The sequence below is a fragment of the Pan paniscus genome, chromosome 1 (genome assembly GCF_029289425.2).
Source record: "Pan paniscus chromosome 1, NHGRI_mPanPan1-v2.0_pri, whole genome shotgun sequence".
NCBI classification, from domain to species: Eukaryota; Metazoa; Chordata; class Mammalia; order Primates; family Hominidae; genus Pan; species Pan paniscus.
Window position 1 is genome coordinate 115,663,287 of NC_073249.2, and position 18,430 is coordinate 115,681,716.

Sequence of the window (18,430 nt, forward strand, 5' to 3'; positions counted from 1 at the left end):
GATGTGTCCCACTGTCTAGTTACAGTGGCCCAAGGGGATCAGGGCCCCCCATTGTGACAAATAAATCTGGGTTCTCAGCAAAGTGGGGAGGAGAGGCTTGCAAGACCATGGCAATAAGAGGACAAGATAACTCTTCTGCATGGACCAAGGTAGGATACCTTGCAAAGGTGACAAAGTATTTCCTTGGTGGTCAGGATAATTTGGAGGTTGAGAGTGTGTGAATGGTGCTAAGCGTTATTTTGTGTGGCGTGAGGGAGTCGTCTCTGTGGTCTCATGCTGCCATCTATCTGCTAGGGGCAGGAACAGTCAGAGTAGACAAAGAGAAAGAAGGGTGTAAGGAACGTCCAGCACGTGACCTATAGGATAGGCAGGAAACCCCTAACGGGAGGGGCTGAGCCTCTAGAAAGAGGGGGGGTAAGACACCTCTAACAGGAGAGGTTGAACCCCCTCTTAAAGCCTCAGTGAGCCTCTAGAAAGAGGTGGGTAGACACCTCTAACTGGAGAGGTTGGAGGACCCCCCCCATAACCCCTAAGATGAGGAACATTTCAAGTAAGACAGGAAAAATAAAGAGTCAAGAGAGTGATGAAATTCCTTCTGATAGCCCCTTGGGGCTTATGCTAAAGTATTGGAAAGATAATGAGAGAACCAAGTATAAACAAAAGCAGCAGATGATAAAATGTTGTTTTATTTAGGTTCAAGAACTCATCCTTAAACCCTCACTTTTCTGGCCAAAACTTAAGTCTAATGAGGAGTGAATTTGTCAGCTCTTAATAGAGCATGTTAATGACAAAAGCCCTGTCTCCCAGGAAGACATTGATTACACACTTTGTTGGAGGCAGGGACCTGCCCTCCTTTACCCTTTAGAATCTGGACGGAGAGGTTGGGCGCGGTGGCTCACGCCTGTAATCCCAGCATTTTGGGAGGCCAAGGTGGGTGGATCACAAGGTCAGGAGATCGAGACAATCCTGGCTAACATGATGAAACTCCGTCTCTGCTAAAAATACAAAAAATTAGCCGGGCGTGGTGGCAGGCTCCTGTAGTCCCGGCTACTCGGGAGGCTGAGGCAGGAGCAGGAACCCATGAGGCGGAGCTTGCAGTGAGCCAGGATTGCACCATGGCACTCCAGCTTAGGCAACAGAGTGAGACTCCATCTTGAAAAAAAAAAAAAGAATCCGGAAGGAGAAAGCCAGAAACCAACCCGTCTGGAAGGGAAAGAGTCCCATGTCTAGACAACCCACACCCACTAACACGTGGGACCCTCTAGATTCATCTTCTTCCATTCAGTGCCTCCGATCCCACTCCTCCGGTTGCCGTTTCAGATCCCTGCCCTGCTTGCATCACCGATCCTGCCCCTCCGGTTCCCGTTTCCATTTCAGCACCCTACCCTGCTTGCATCACTCTTCTGGCTGTCCCCGATCCCGCCCCTCCGGTTCCCATTTCCATTTCAAGCCCCTCCCCTGCTTGTGTCACTCTTCCAGTTGCCCCTCCCCCTGCCCCATCCCCCTCCTCTGGTTCCCATTTCAGGCCACTCTCTAGCCTGTACTATCCCTCCGGCTGTGGTTTCAGGTTACTCCCCAGCCATTTCAGGCCACTCCCTCACCTGTGTCACTTGCCTGTGTTCCATTCCTCCAGCTGCTGCTGCGGATCTCTCACCTGCTTGTGGTGCCTCTGTGACTATTGCCCTACATTCTTCCCTTACTTATATTGCTCCTCCTCCCTATAATCTGGACTTTGCGGAATTACCGTCTTGTGAGCCTGCCCCCTCAACCTATTAAGTATCTCTCCTTAAAGGGGCTTCAATGTGAGATAGAGCAATGTAAAAAGGATATTCAAAACTTCCCATTTCCCTCCACAACTAAAGAGCCAGATCCAACTTTCTTTCCTCTAAGAGAGGTACCAAAAGTGGGGTTGAGGGGGTGGGCATTGGCTTTGTAAATGCTCCCTTGACTAGTTCAGAAGTCCATAATTTTAAAAAGGAGCTTAAGCCATTACTGGATGACCCTTTTAGAGTAGCAGATCAAATTGTTCAATTTCTAGGGCCTCAGATATACACTTGGGCTGAGTCGATGTCCATCTTGGACATCCTCTTTTCAGAGGAAGAACAAAGTATGATTCGTAGGGCTGCTATGGCGATTTAGGAAGGTGAGCACCCTCCTGGTCAAAATGCTCCACCTGTGGACCATAAATTTCCCGCCCGAGACCCCCAGTGGGAAAATAACAATGCAAATCACTGGGAAAACATGCAGGACCTAAGGGAGAAGATAATAAAAGAAATTCAAGAATCAGTACCCCGAACTCAAAATCTTTCCAAAGCATTTGATATTCAACAGGAAAAAGATGAAGGACCCACTAGATTCTTAAATAGATTGAGGAAGCAAATGAAACAATATGCAGGCCTCAATTTAGAAAACCCCCTTAGACAAGGAATGTTAAAACTTCACTTCATTACTAAAAGTTGGCCAGACATTTCCAAAAAACTACAAAAGACAGAAAATTAGGAGGACCATCCCCTGAGTGAACTTCTCAGGGAGGCTCAAAAAGTATATGTGAGAAGAGACCAGGAAAAACAAAAACAAAAGACAAAACATATTACCCACCTTCCAACAGATGGCTCCAAACCCATATATCTCTAAGCAGGGCTTTCAAGGGACCAGAGATTATAAGAGGCCGAAACCCTCCTTTAGAGGACCAAGCCTCCATCTGGAGGGTTGAGGCCCTCGTTTAACAAACCCTCTAAGGGGTATAGGGGAGCAAAGGCAGAGAATACTAAAACTGAGAAGGAAGGACAAGATAGATGCTACAAATGTAGAAGAACAGGACACTTCAAGAGAAAATGTCCTGAACTAAAGAAAGAGAGAGCAACTTTCATACTTATGACTTTTGAAGAACAATAGGGGAGTCAAGGGCTCTGCCACTTTTATTTTGAGTCCCACCAGGAGCCCTTGAAATTTGGAGGTGGGACCTAAATGTGAATTTATCACCTTTTTAGTTGATTCAGGGGCTTCACATTCCTGTTTGTTTCCCTCCACCTGGTCTTACCTGCTTTTCAGAAGAACTTTTAGTCTCAGGGGTAAAAGGAGAAGGATTTAAGGCAAAAATTTTAGAAAGCATGGAAGTCAGATATCAAGATTGATTTACTCATATTCAATTTTTATTAATTCCTGAAGCTGGAACTAATCTGTTAGGAAGAGACTTAATGCTAAGGCTAAATATAGGCCTTCAAGTGAGCCCTAAGTGATTCCTCATTTCACTACACTTATTCACTGCTGTGGATGAGAAATATATTCATCCTGATGTCTGGTCAAAGGAAGGAAATAGAGGAAAATTCCAAATCCCTCCAATAACATATCAAACTAAAAACTCCTGGGGAAATAGTAAGGAGAAAGCAATACCTCATTCCTTTAGAGGGCAGGGTAGGGCTAAAGCCTGTAATTGAAAGTCTCATTAAAGATGGGTTTCTTGAATCCTGTATTTCTCCTTACAATACCCCAATCCTGCCTGTCAAGGAATCAGATAGGTCATATCGATTAGTGCAAGACCTTACAGCCATTAATCAAATAGTCCAGACTACTTATCCCGTTGTTCCTAACCCTTACACCATTCTTAGCAAAATTCCATACAATCATCAGTGGTTTACAGTGATAGATTTAAAGGATGCCTTCTGGGCATTCCCCTTGGCTGAGGATAGCCAAGATGTATTTGCTTTTGAGTAGGAAGATCCCCATTCGGGGCAGAGACAAAAATATCAATGGACAGTCTTGCCCCAAAGGTTCACAGACTCCTCCAACCATTTTGGTCAGATTCTAGAATAAGTACTAGAGAAAGTCATAGTCCCTAAGCAAATATGTCTGCTTCAGTACGTGGATGATCTCCTTATATCGAGTAAAAATATAAAGGAAGTAGGTGACTTCTCTACACATATTCTCAATCACTTGCAATGCAGGTCTCAAAAGGGAAACTTCAGTATGTAGAACCTGAAGTTAAATACTTAGGTCACCTAATCAGTGCAGGTAAATGAAGAATATGGCCTGAAAGAGTGGAGGGAATTGTTTCCCTACCCCTGCCTCAAACTAAACAAGAACTCAGGAAATTTTTAGGACTAATTGGACATTGCCATTTATGGATTGACTTATATGCATTAAAAAGTAAACTTCTATATGAGAAACTTACCCAGTGGAAGCCTTATCATCTCTTGTGGACTTCTGAGGAAATCCAGCAAGTTGAAGAATTAAAAGAGATGCTCATAGCCACCCTATTCTAGCTCTACCCTCCCTAGAAAAGCCATTTCACCTTTTTGTTAACGTGAATAATGGGGTAGCTCTAGGAGAGTTTACCCAAGATCATGGAGGCTGCGGACAGCCCGTGGCCTTCCTGTCAAAAGTCTTAGACCAAGTCACTCGTAGGTGGCCCCAGTGTATCTAATCCATCATGGCTACAGCAGTATGAGTTGAAGAAAGTAGGAAGTTAACCTTTGGAGGAAAATTAACAGTAAGCATGCCCCACCAAGTTAGAACTATTTTAAATCAGAAAGCAGGAAGGTGGATCACTGACTCAAGGATTTTAAAATATGAGGCTATCCTCCTGGAAAAAGATGATTTAATATTTACTGATAATTCACTTAATCCAGTAGGCTTTCTAACAGGGGATCCAAGCTTAAAAAGAGAGCATACATGTTTAGATTTGATTGATTACCATAAAAAAATTCGACCAGACTTAGTAGAAACTCCCTTCAAGACAGGGTGGCACCTATTCATAGATGTGTCCTCCTGGGTATTTGAAGGGAAAAGACCTACTAGGTATTTAGTAATTGATGGAGAAATGCTTGAAGAAGTAGAATCAGGAAGACTGCCTAATAATTGGTCTGCCCAGATGTGTGAACTGTTTGCACTCAGCCAAGATTTAGAACGTTTACAAACCAAGAAGGAACTATCTATACCAACCCTAAGTATGCCTTTAGCGTGGCATATGCATTTGGAAAAATTTAGACGGAGAGGGGTCTTATCAATAGTAGAGGCCAAGATTTAGTTCATATAGAACTAATTGTTCATGTCCTCAACAATCTCCAATCGCCAGAAGAGATAGCTATTGTACATGTCCCAGGGCATCAAAAGAACTTGTCTTTCATAAGTCAGGGAAATAATCTCACAGATCAGATAGCAAAGCTAGTTGCTGTTTATTCTGAAACACCTGTTTTTCATTTAAATCCATGCCTTCCTTCTCCTACTGCAACCCCCATTTTCTCTTCCAGTGACAAAGAGAAGTTAATAAGAATGGAGCTAAAGAGAACACAGAAGGGAAATGGATATTACCAGATCAAAGAGATATGTTGTCAAAACCTCTCATGAGGGAGGTCTTGTCTCAATTACATCAGGGGACCCACTGGGGACCCCAAACAATGTGTGATGCAGTTCTCCAGGTTTATGGGTGTATAAAAATTTGGCCAAACAAGTTACAGATAGTTGCTTAATATGTAAAAAGACTAATAGGCAGATTCTAAGGAAATTGACCCTTGGAGGAAGGAATCCAGGGCTGAGACCATTTCAAAGTGTTCAGATTGATTATACTGAAATGCCCCCAGTTGGTCATTTAAAATCCTTATTAGTAATAATAGACCACTTTACCCACTGGGTAGAGGCTATCCCATTCTTAAGTGCAGCCACCAAAAATGTAGTTAAGGCATTAATTGAAAACATTGTACCCAGATTTGGACTAATAGAAAGTATTGATTCAGATAATGGAACCCATTTCACTGTCATTAAGAAGTTAGCCCAGGTACTAGATATAAATTAGGAATGCCATAACCCTTGGCATCCATCCTCCTCAGGAAGAGTAGAGCAGATGAATCAGACTCTAAAAACACCACTTAACTAAGTTAGTTTTAGAAACTCGAATGCCATGGACTAAATGTCTTCCTATTGTTTTGTTAAGAATCCAGACTGCCCCTCGGAGAGATATTGGCCTTTCCCCTTATGAAATGCTCTATGGATTGCCCTATTTACACTCCACTGCTGACATCCCTACATTTGAGACAAAAGATCAGTTCTTCAAAAATTATATACTTGGTCTATCCTTTACCTTCTTTTCCCTTAAGACTAAAGGTCTCCTAGCACAGGTGCCACCTCTGTGGTTTCCAGCACATCAGCATCAGCCTGGAGACCACGTCCTCATTAAAGGGTGGAAGGAAGGGAAGCTCAAGCCAGCCTGGGAAGGACCCTACCTAGTTCTCATAACTACTGAGACTGCAGTCCAGACAGCGGAAAGAGGATGAACTCATCACACCCGAGTCAAAAAGGCACTGCCACCTCCAGAATCATGGATTGTCACTCCAGGGCTCACCCCCACCAAACTAACTCTAAAAAGAAGCTAATAATCGCTTGTTTATTTTCTTTTTTCTTTTCAACAGAAGGTCATCTTGTCATCAATGTAACTCAGGCTAGCCATCCTTTAATCCTTCAGTTCGATGCTTGTTCAGTCATCCCGTGTGGAGACAAGCAAGCTCAAAGAAAGCTATCCCATGTTGATAAGTATCTATGTCCATACCACAAAGAGTCAACCAAGTATAAGTATGGATCTTTAAAAAGTCCTGTAGTGACTGGGCAGATGTTTGGTGGACCACTAAGTACAAAGTGGTCCACCAGTGGACAGCCAGGCCCCCGGTTTCAAATAGGTTACAGGGACTAAAACGAAAACTCCAACTAGTCCGTGGTCCCACCCCACCAAATTGCAAGCCATTGTACTGTAACCCTTTATTGCTGATTATAAATAATCCCCGGACAATGGCCCAAGAACCCTCTATATTCGAAAGGTATGGGTTAGGAGCAGACGTTGCAGGACAAGCCCCTATAGGTATCTTCTCTCTAAGGTTAGTTAAACCACTGGTTAACAATAATAAAGAAATTCAGACCCAGAGTCCAGGAGACACGTGGAACCCAACACTCTCCCCAAGTATAGTGAGTCCAACGTCCTCCTCCCATCTCCAAAATGACCCAACCAAGGTAACAGTTGTGGAGGTAGAAAACTTAAGGCAAACTATAGCTCTAGACACAGGATATCAAGATGCAAATGCTTGGCTGGAATGGATTAAATATTCCATCCTCACTTTAAACAAAAGTGAATGTTACGCTTGTGCGCATGGTAGACCAGAGGTCCAGATTGTCCCCTTTCCACTTGGATGGTCTTCCAGCCAGCCAGGCATGAGCTGTATGGTAGCTCTCTTCCAAAACTGCTCAGCCTGGGGCACCAAATCATGCCAAGCTCTTTCTCTGCTCTTCCCTGAAATTCGACGCTCTGTGGGTCATCCCCCGAGGGTCATCCAGCGTCCATCTCCCAATGCCAGTTTTACTTCGTGTCTCTCACGACAGGGGGAAAACTTGACATTCCTAGGAACCTTAACGGGATGCAGTGAGCTTAAACTCTTCCAAGAGCTTACCCATCAGTCTGCCCTTAGCCATCCTCGAGCAGATGTGTGATGGTATTGTGGTGGACCAATACTGGACACTCTGCCAAGTAACTGGAGTGGAATTTGTGCTCTAATTCAATTGGCCATTCCTTTCACCCTGACATTTCATCAACCAGAAAGGATAGGAACCAAACATTGCCAAACAAGGGAGGACCCCCATGGGTCCTTTGATTCTTATGTTTAAGAATTGAGGTCCCATGAGGAGTGCCAAATGAATTTAAGGCCCGAAATCAAATAACTGCCAGACTTGAATCTACATTCTTCTGGTGGTTAACTATGAATAAAAATGTGAATTGGATAAATTACATTTATTACAATCAATGATTTATTAATTATAATAGAGATGCTATTAAAAGGGTAGCTGAACAATTAGGACCCACCAGTCAAATGGCCTGGGAAAACAGGATAGCATTAGACATGACACTAGCAAAGGAGGGTGGAGTTTGTGTCATGATCGGGAACCAATGCTGTACTTATATCTCTAATAATACTGCTCCTGGCGGGACCATAACTAAAGCATTGCAAGGTCTTACTGCCTTATCAAATGAGCTAGCCAAAAATTCTAGACTAAACGATCCCTTCACAAATGTAATGGGAAATTAGTTTGGTAGATGGAAAGGACTTATGTCCTCAATCCTCATCTCTCTTGCAATCGGAATAGGGTTGCTCATTCTTGTAGGATGTTGTATTATACCCTGTGCCTGAGGACTAATACAAAGGCTTATTGAAACAGCTCTTACTAAAACCTCTTACGATCCTCCTCCCCCTTATTCGAATGAGCTTTTCCTTCTAGAAGACCAAGTAGAACAACAGAGCCAAATTATGCTAAAAAGGTTTGAAGAGAAAGAGTTATAAAAAAAGAAGGGGAAAGCTGTGGGATATGATGAGGTTTCTCTTCAAATAGCCTGATCAATCCTTTATTCTTTAATTCATAGTACCCCCCCTTTCCCTTTTCTCCTCTTTCTTCCTTTCTGCCTTTGTTACATGCCCAGACATGCCACAGTGCCAGGTGTTATCAGTACCAGCTCACATTACTTTCCTTATTTGGAAAGAAGACTAGCTCTCTAGCTCATTGCAGACACCCCTTCCCTTTCCCCTCTCTCCCTGAGGTGCCCACCTTATCTAAAGAAAGTTCAAATGTTTAGCCAACCAGGACTAGTTTAGATTGTGTGGCTCGACTCCGGCTAATGGGGAAAGGGCACAGGGGCAGTACTTGCATTAGGAATAAAGGCCCTCGCGCCCCTTTGTTCAGGTGTGCTCTCATGGCGACTGCATAAGCAGAAGCACCTCTTTGCGCAGAAGTAAAATTGCTTTGCTGAAAATCCTTTGTTTGAGTGTTTAATTTCCTTAGGATTTTGAGCATTATTTCCAACAGAATGGAGCACCAGCTTGTGTCGTCTTGTAGAGAAGCTTGTACCTTAATGGATTTTCTGTAAGGGCTGAATTTCCTGGGGATAGCAAAGGATGTTGCCCTCAGGCAGTACATGGGTTAAGGTGTTTGGGAGTTGCAAGCGATAGAAACAGACTCTTTGGTTAGTGTAAGCCCAAAGGGAATTATTGGAAAGATATAGGTATCTGAAGAAACACAAGGGAGAAATCCTTGGACTGGGAAGGAGGAACCATTCATTATCTCAGTCGTTCATTCAGTAAATGTTTATTGAGCATCTACTGTCATCTAGGCACTGTGCTTCACACTGTAGCTAGGGCAGTTAATGACAGAAACATGATCCTTGCTCTTGTGGGGCTTGCAAAGAGGATACAGACTCCAAAAAAGTATCAAATAATCATAAGTTGTGATAAGAGCTATGATGGAAACAAATAGGATGGTCAGGGAAGTCTTCTCTGAGGAAGTGACATTTAAGCTGTGATATGAATAATTAACAGCAACCAGCCACAAAAAGAATAGGGAGAAAATTGTTCTAAGGAAGTTGGAACAGCATTAGCAAAAGCCTGGAGGCAGGAAAAACCTTTCCATGGCTAATTAGCAAAAGCTTGGGGGCAGAAAGAGCTTAGCATGGCTATCGACAAATCCAAAAAGTTTAGCACTTTAGAAGGAAGAGTGAACTCTGCCAGGAGGTCCTAGTTTTTTTCCTTGGAATTGCCATTAACTGTAACTTGGACCCTAGGACAACTAGTATGTGTAGTATCTCTTTGTTCCAAGTTATACTTTATCAAGACCCATACCTGTATATTGGGGACTATTTCTAGAAAAGGGGAATTGCTAGCAGCTGGAAAGAAGCCTAAGAGGTGCTTACTGTAGAAAATAGATAATAAAGACAGCCACTCAAATCCACCCTCACTCTCTCTGTAGGAAATGCTGGAGGCTTTTGAAGAAGAGGCTAAAGGAACAGGACACCCCAGGCTGCGTATCACAGCAGCTATATCTGCTGGCAAGGAGATCATTGATGCAGGATATGAAATTTCAGAGATCAAGAAGTGAGTGCAGTGTGTCTCTCGGGGGTCCCCAAATCCCAGGGCAGAGATTTCTAAACTTTTTGGTGGACAGCATCCCAAGCAGTGCTGTAAGTGTAATGTTGGAAAAACTAGTGTCCAATGCCAAACAGACTTGAGGACTTGGTGGCTTTGGGATAAGATGGTGGCCCCTTTAAATGGTCATTGTGGTAGGCTTTGGGGAGAAGAAGACTAAGATTTAAGGCCATGCAGAATCTTTATAATAGCAATCCTCATTATCAATTTCTCCTGAAAAACAATATAAAGTCACCAAAGCTATTATTGACAAAGCAATATGAGAGTTACTCACTATGATTCCCATGCTCCTAGAGACATGTGTTTCTCAGTTACGAGCTCTAACAACCACATTTCCTAGCTTTCTGCTTTGGGTTTTTTCTGTTTTTGTCAAGGAAGTAAAAAAGGCTTCCTCTCCAGCCCTATGGGGGTTGCAGAAAATAACATCGTTCCCTGGAGCACCATAGGAAGCCACACTGGTGGGGTCATATTGAAAGGAGCCGGGCACATTCCTCAGCCCCGGGCTCAAAACAAACAAGCCCAGTACAAACACATCCCATCCTCCCATCCCACCACATATCGCCATATATCTCAAACTTCCTGAGCCCAGTACAAACACCACCAGGAAAGTCTCAGATAAGGGGACAGCCGTTCAAAGTTTTACTGAAAGAGCAGGAACCAAAAGAATTCCTTTGTTCCCCTGTAACTTTCAGGCTATAAAAAGCAAACACTCGCATTGTTCAAGGCCCTCTTGTATGCTGTGGAATGGAGGGACCAGGTTCGAACTTGTAGTAAAGATCCTTGCCGCTTGGCTTTGACTCTGGACTCTGGTGGCCTTCTTTGGGGAACTAATGGTCTGGGCATAACATCTGGGGGCCTGTCCGGGATTCCCCAAGCCCACCAGACCCCTGGTCAACGGATCTGCTAGGATCGATCTACTGATAGGTGAGCTGGCTCGTCTCCGTTTGTCTGTCTGTGTCTGTTCTGAATCCGAATCTGTGACTTGTGAGGTCTGAAACTGGAGCTGGCACAGTCCTGGCAGACGCGCTATAGGACAGCCAGCGGAGACCGGTGGGAGACGTCCCCTGGCTCTCATCTGATCTATATTGCAATCTGAGCTGCCCCGGTTTGGCGGGCAGCAGCTGTCTCTGATCTGAGCTGCCCCGGTTTGGCGGGCAGCAGCTGTCTCTGATCTGAGCTGCCCCGGTTTGGCGGGCAGCAGCTGTCTCTGATCTGAGCTGCCCCGGTTTGGCGGGCAGCAGCTGTCTCTGATCTGAGCTGCCCTGGTTTGGCGGGCAGCAGCTGTCTCTGATCTGGGCTGCCCCAGCACGACCGCAATCCAGGCAGCTAACTCTGACCCGGGCTTCCGGTGCGCGCTTGCGATCTGAACTGCCCCAGCTTGGCGGGCAGCAGCTGTCTCTGATCTGGGCTGCCCCAGCACGACCGCGATCCAGGCAGCTAACTCTGACCCGGGCTTCCGGTGCGCGCTTGCGATCTGAACTGCCCCGGTTTGGCGGGCAGCAGCTGTCTCTGATCTGGGCTGCCCCAGCGCGACCGCGATCCAGGCAGCTAACTCTGACCCGGGCTTCCGGTGCACGCTTGCGATCTGAACTGCCCCAGCTTGGCGGGCAGCAGCTGTCTCTGATCTGGGCTGCCCCAGCACGACCGCGATCCAGGCAGCTAACTCTGACCCGGGCTTCCGGTGCGCACTTGCGATCTGAACTGCCCCGGTTTGGCGGGCAGCAGCTGTCTCTGATCTGGGCTGCCCCAGCGCGACCGCGATCCAGGCAGCTAACTCTGACCCGGGCTTCCGGTGCGCGCTTGTGATCTGAACTGCCCCGGTTTGGCGGGCAGCAGCTGTCTCTGATCTGGGCTGCCCCAGCGCGACCGCAATCCAGGCAGCTAACTCTGACCAGGGCTGCCAAAGTGCGCCTGCGATTAGATATCATTAATAAGTCAGATCAGATTTCCTTTACAGGGATTCAAACCCACATTCCTTTACAGGAAGAGACTACAAATTATTACAGGATGGGTAATACCCAGAGCACTACCCTATCTCTCCTTACGAGTAATTTCAAAGAAGTTAGAGCAAGGGGCCATGATCTTGGTATAGAAATCAGGAAAGGAAAGCTAATTACTCTGTGTCGCTCCGAATGGCCTGCCTTTGATGTGGGGTGGCCACCCGAAGAGACCTTCCGGCTTGCTGTCATCACTAGGGTAAAGTCCAAGATTTTCCTACCTGGGCGTGCGGGCCACTTAGATCAAATCCCATATATCCTCATATGGCAGGACCTTGTTGAGAACCCGCCTCCTTGGCTGTCCCCTTTCCAATTAGCCTCTGAACCCTGTAAGGCACTGGTTGCTCAACCACTAAAATCCAAGCAACCAACTGCCCCCCCCATCCTGTTCTACGTGACAGCGGGGACCCACTGTTCACAGAACCCCCTCTGTACCCCTCCGGGCTCCAGGCCCCAGCCCCCCTGGCTGAGCTGCGGGAGGGAGCAGGCGGACGGGAGGCGGCAGGCACACACGGGCCCGCTGAAAGGGAAAGTAACTTTAAAGGGCCAGCGGGGCAGACGCGAGGGTGCACTTTGCGGACTAGCCCCCCTCAGCCGCCTGACTCCACGGTGGCTTTACCCCTTCGGGAAATAGGACCCCCAGATGACACAGGAATCCCCAGGCTCCAGTACTGGCAATTCTCCACCAGTGATCTGTATAACTGGAAGACTCAGAGTGCTCGGTTTTCAGACAACCCCAAAGATTTACTGGCTTTACTGGATAGTGTCATGTTCACCCACCAGCCCACTTGGGATGATTGTCAGCAGCTCCTCCGAATCTTGTTCACCACTGAAGAGCGAGAGAGAATACAGATAGAAGCTAGAAAGCTGGTCCCGGGGGATGACGGTCAACCTACTGCCAACCCCGACCTCATAAACGCAACCTTTCCTCTGACCAGGCTGGCGTGGGACTACAACATGGCAGAAGGTAGGGGACGGCTACACCTTTATTGCCAGACTCTAATGGCAGGTCTCCAGGCAGCTGCTCGCAAGCCCACTAATTTGGCTAAAGTATATTCTATTCTGCAGGGAAAGACAGAGAGCCCAGCTACCTACTTAAAAAAATTAATGGAAGCTTTCAGACAGTACACTCCCATAGATCCAGAGGCTCCAGGAAGTCAGCTGTTGTAATGTCTTTCGTAAATCAGGCAGCCCCAGATATTAAGAGAAAACTCCAGAAATTAGAAGACTTGAAAGGAAAGCAGATTCAGGACCTCCTTCAGATAGCCCAGCGGGTTTACAATAACAGAGATACTCCAGAGGAAAAGCAATTTAAGGCCACTGAAAAAATGACCAAGGTCCTGGCAGCAGTGGTACAGAAAGAGCATCTACAGCCAGAGTACACCCAACCTAGGCGGCCCCCCCGGCATGATAATCTGAGCAAAGACCAATGTGCCTACTGTAAGGGGGCTGGCCACTGGGTAAGAGACTGCCCCAAAAAGAAACCACAAGGACAGGGACCCCCTAGGTCTACACCCGTACTAGTCACTCAAGACGAAGACTAGGAAAGATGTGGTTCGGACACCCTCCCCGAACCTAGGGTAACTTTGCAAGTGGAGGGGTCCCCAGTCCAGTTCTTGCTCGATACGGGAGCACAACACTCGGTCTTAGTTAAAACTAATGGGAAATTATCCTCCAAATCCTCGTGGGTACAAGGGGCCACAGGAGTTAAGAAATACCCATGGACAACACAAAGAACAGTAAACCTCGGAGCCAAAAATGTAACCCATTCTTTCCTGGTCATCCCTGAGAGCCCCTGTCCCCTATTAGGGAGAGCCCAGTGGCTGCCGGGTGGACCCCTTGTCTCCGAATGATTGCGGCCACGGCTCTGATGGTGCAAGATGCTGATAAACTTGTCATGGGGCAAGAATTGTGGGTCGTTACTCCACATGCCATCGAAGGTGTACTCAAACAGCCACCTAATCGATGGATGAGTAACGCCCGGCTCACCCACTACCAAGGACTACTACTAAATCCTCTCAGGATAATTTTCCTGCCCCCAACAACCTTAAACCCTGCCTCGCTGCTGCCCAACCCGGACCTGGACGCCCCACTCCATAACTGCACCAAGATACTAGCTTAGGTGCACGGAGTTCGAGAAGACCTGCAGGACCGCCCACTTCCTGATGCCGACCTCGTCTGGTTCACTGATGGGAGCAGCTTCATGCATCAAGGCCAGAGGTACGCTGGAGCGGCAGTAACTTCAGAGACTGAGGTAATCTGGGCAGAACCCCTGCCCCCGGGGACATCGGCCCAGAAGGCCGAACTGATAGCGCTCACCCGAGCTCTTACCTTAGGGGCGAGGAAAAAGCTGACAGTATATACAGACAGCCGATATGCTTTTGCAACGGTGCATATACATGGGGCCATTTACAGGGAGCGAGGGTTACTGACGGCTAAAGGAAAAGAGATAAAAAACAAGCAAGAGATCCTAGCCCTGCTAACAGCCCTATGGAGGCCAGAAAAATTAGCCATTGTACATTGCCCAGGGCATCAGAAACTAACTACTCCAACTGCTCAAGGCAACTTTCTGGCAGACCAAACTGCAAGGAATGTGGCGAAGGCTCCCAGCCAACTCCTTGCACTCCAGCTCCCTGACCCGGGCCCCCGGGACTTGCCATATTTCCCTGAATATTCAGAACAAGATCTCCAGTGGATTGACAAACTTCCCCTGAAACAAATCCAGAATGGGTGGTGGACTGATACTAATGACCAAACCATCCTACCAGAAAAATTAGGACAACAGGTGTTAGAACACATCCACCGAACCACCCACCTGGGGGCCCGGCGGATGATAGACCGGATCAGACGCTCCAAGCTCAAAATCAGACATATAGCTGAGACGGCCAGCAGTATCGTGACACGTTGCAAAGTCTGCCAGCTTAACAACGCATACCCCCAATCTCAAGCTGCAACAGGAACAAGGCTCAGGGGAACCAGGCCCGGTATCTACTGGGAAGTAGATTTTACTGAAATAAAGCCAGGAAAGTACGGGTACCGGTACTTACTTGTCTTTGTAGATACTTTTTCAGGGTGGACTGAAGCATTCCCAACCAAAAGAGAAACTGCTCAGGTCGTAGCAAAGAAAATTCTGGAAGATATCCTTCCCAGGTATGGCTTCCCCATCCAGATAGGGTCAGATAATGGGCCCGCTTTCGTCACTAAGGTAAGTCAGGACTTGGCTTCCATCCTTGGGGCAAATTGGAAACTACATTGCGCTTACAGGCCCCAGAGTTCAGGACAGGTAGAAAGGATGAATCGGACCTTAAAAGAGACCTTAACTAAATTGACTATAGAGACTGGCGCTAATTGGGTAGTCCTTCTCCCCTATGCTCTGTTCCGGGCCCGTAATACCCCTTACAAACTGGGCCTTACCCCTTACGAAATCATGTATGGCAGACCTCCACCCCTGGTTCCTAGCTTAAAAGATGACCTGCTTAAGTCTGAAACAGAAAATGTCTCTGAATTCTTATTTTCCTTACAAAGTCTTACAGAAAATTCACCAAGAAATCTGGCCCAAGCTGAAAGAGCTATATGAGACCAGTCCCCCACCGACACCCCATCCGTACCGGCCGGGAGACTGGGTCCTGGTTAAGCGACACCGACAAGAGACCCTAGAGCCCAGGTGGAAAGGACCACTCCAAGTACTCCTGACCACACCCACCGCCCTGAAGGTAGAAGGCATTGCGTCGTGGATCCACTACACCCACGTCAAGCCAGTGGACCCAACCTCTGACCTTCTGGGGCCAATCACGGCGGCGGCTGAAGCACCGGACACGTGGACTGTGGACAGAACTAAGAACAACCCCTTAAAACTCACCCTGCGCCGGCAGCATAGCTCACTGCAAACATGCAGTTAGGTAGTCTAACTCTAACATTAGTTGCCCTAGTGGCCGCTGGGGAAAACATAAAGCCAGCTCCTAATCCCTTTGTCTGGAGATTCTGGCTTTATGAAAACCAAACCCACCCTGGGCAACCTCATAAGCCCGGGAAATTAGTGGCCAGTGCAGATTGCCCCTCCTCAGGGTGCAATAGCCCAATTTTACTAAATTTTACTGATTTCCCAGTAGCCAAACGAGTGGCACCAATAATATGCTTCGAGTATGATCAGACTAAATACAATTGTAAGCACTATTGGTGGCACCAAAGTGCCGGCTGCCCTTATAACTATTGTAACATCCATAAATACCAATGGTGGGGTGGAAAAGAACAGATAGATCCCAGATGGCCCTTCCATCGCAGACGAGATAGAGACCTTTCATATACATGGATAGTTAGAGACCCCTGGAACTCCCGCTGGACCACGCCTCAACACGGGGCTGTATACTACTCCTCCACCTCCACATGGCCTAGCAGTCACCTCTATCTGTGGCAGGGTCTAGTGCAGGTACGGCCCCTGGTCCATGAAAATATCCAGTGACAAGAAAACTGCCTGACACAAGATTTACGTCCTTTTTCCTGGTTAAAATTATTACAAGAAGGATTAGAACTTGCTAACCTTACAGGACTTCACAGCCTGTCTGGCTGCTTTCTGTGTGCCACTCTAGGGCGTCCACCGCTAACCGCTGTCCCCCTGCCATGGGGATCCTCCACCTCTGCCCAAGTTAACAACCACCGAAACCTCTCATATGCCCCTATCCCTCACGTGCCACTATACCTAAACCCCAGTCAAGAAAAGTTTCCCTACTGTTTCTCAGGAACTAATTCCAGCCTCTGCAGCATCACTGCAACGCCCCCTAATATCACCTTAAGGGCTCCGTCAGGCATATTCTTCTGGTGTAATGGAACATTATCTAAAAACCTATCAAGCCCCTCTGTTACCAACCTACTGTGTCTTCCTGTCACATTAGTTCCCCGGTTAACTCTACTTACTGCCGGCGAGTTCCTAGGGTATACTGGTAACTGGACTAGTGCTGTTATTCACCCAGACCCTAGACCGAGACCTGCACGAGACATATTTCTCCCCCTCATTGCAGGAATCTCCCTCACCGCATCCTTCATGGCGGCCGGACTGGCTGGGGGAGCCCTAGGTCACACCCTCATAGAAAGTAACAAGCTGTACCAACAATTTGCCGTTGCTATGGAGGAGTCAGCTGAGTCCCTTGCCTCCCTCCAGCGGCAGCTCACGTCCCTAGCACAGGTAACCTTGCAGAACCGGAGGGCCTTAGACCTACTCACTGCTAAAAAAGGGGGAACGTGTATGTTTTTAAAGGAAGACTGTTGTTTCTACATAAATGAATCAGGGCTTGTGAAAGACCGGGTCCAACAGTTACTCAAGTTAAGCACAGAAGTAAGAACACGGCAGTTTGCTTCAGCTGCAGACCAATGGTGGAACTCATCTATGTTTTCTCTGTTAGCCCCCTTCCTTGGACCCCTGCTGAGTCTACTATTTCTGCTTACCGTAGGACCTTGTGTTGTTAACAGAATTTTGCGGTTCGTTAAAGAAAGGTTTAACACTGTACAACTCATGGTCCTCAGAGCCCAATACCAACCTGTAAATGCTGAAACAGAATCAGACTTATAAGACCCAAGATTGGCTCTAAAAAATACCTGAAAAGAAAGGGGGGAATGAAAGGAGCCGGGCACATTCCTCAGCCCCGGGCTCAAAACAAACAAGCCCAGTACAAACACATCCCATCCTCCCATCCCACCACATATCGCCATATATCTCAAACTTCCTGAGCCCAGTACAAACACCACCAGGAAAGTCTCCGATAAGGGGACAGCCCTTCAAAGTTTTACTGAAAGAGCGGGAACCAAAAGAATTCCTTTGTTCCCCTGTAACTTTCAGGCTATAAAAAGCAAACACTCGCATTGTTCAAGGCCCTCTTGTATGCTGTGGAATGGAGGGACCAGGTTCGAACTTGTAGTAAAGATCCTTGCCGCTTGGCTTTGACTCTGGACTCTGGTGGTCTTCTTTGGGGAACTAACGGTCTGGGCATAACAATATGGATATCTACTTGACATATGTTTCCCATGGCTATCATTTTTTGCTCTTAAATTTTCTATAAGAAAATGCCCCCAGGGAGTGTAAATTAGTTCAACCATTGTGGAAGACAGTGTGGTGATTCCTCAAGGATCTAGAACTAGAAATGCCATTTGACCCAGCAATCCCATTACTGGGTATATACCCAAAGGATTATAAATCATGCTGCTATAAAGATACATGCACATGTATGTTTATTGCGGCACTATTCACAATATCAAAGACTTGGAATCAATCCAAATGTCCATCAATAATAGACTGGATAAAGAAAATGTGGCACATATACACCATTAAATACTATGCAGCCATAAAAAAGGATGAGTTCATGTCTTTTGCAGGGACATGGATGAAGCTGGAAGCCATCATTCTCAGCAAAATATCACAAGGACAGAAAACCAAACACCGCATGTTCTCACTCATAAGTGGGAGTTGAACAATGAGAACACATGGACACAGGGAGG

At 46.8% G+C, this 18,430-nt stretch overlaps 1 protein-coding gene across 1 annotated transcript; it reads left to right on the forward strand.

Moving 5' to 3' along the window:
- Positions 1-9,771: 9,771 nt before the first annotated feature.
- On the forward strand, positions 9,772-17,878 carry LOC129394955 (uncharacterized). Its single transcript, XM_055105193.2, has 2 exons — positions 9,772-9,896; positions 12,728-17,878. The coding sequence occupies exon 2, from the start codon at positions 14,148-14,150 to the stop codon at positions 15,519-15,521; it is 1,374 nt and encodes a 457-aa protein (XP_054961168.2). The 5' UTR covers positions 9,772-9,896; positions 12,728-14,147; the 3' UTR covers positions 15,522-17,878.
- The last annotated feature ends 552 nt before the right edge of the window (positions 17,879-18,430 follow it).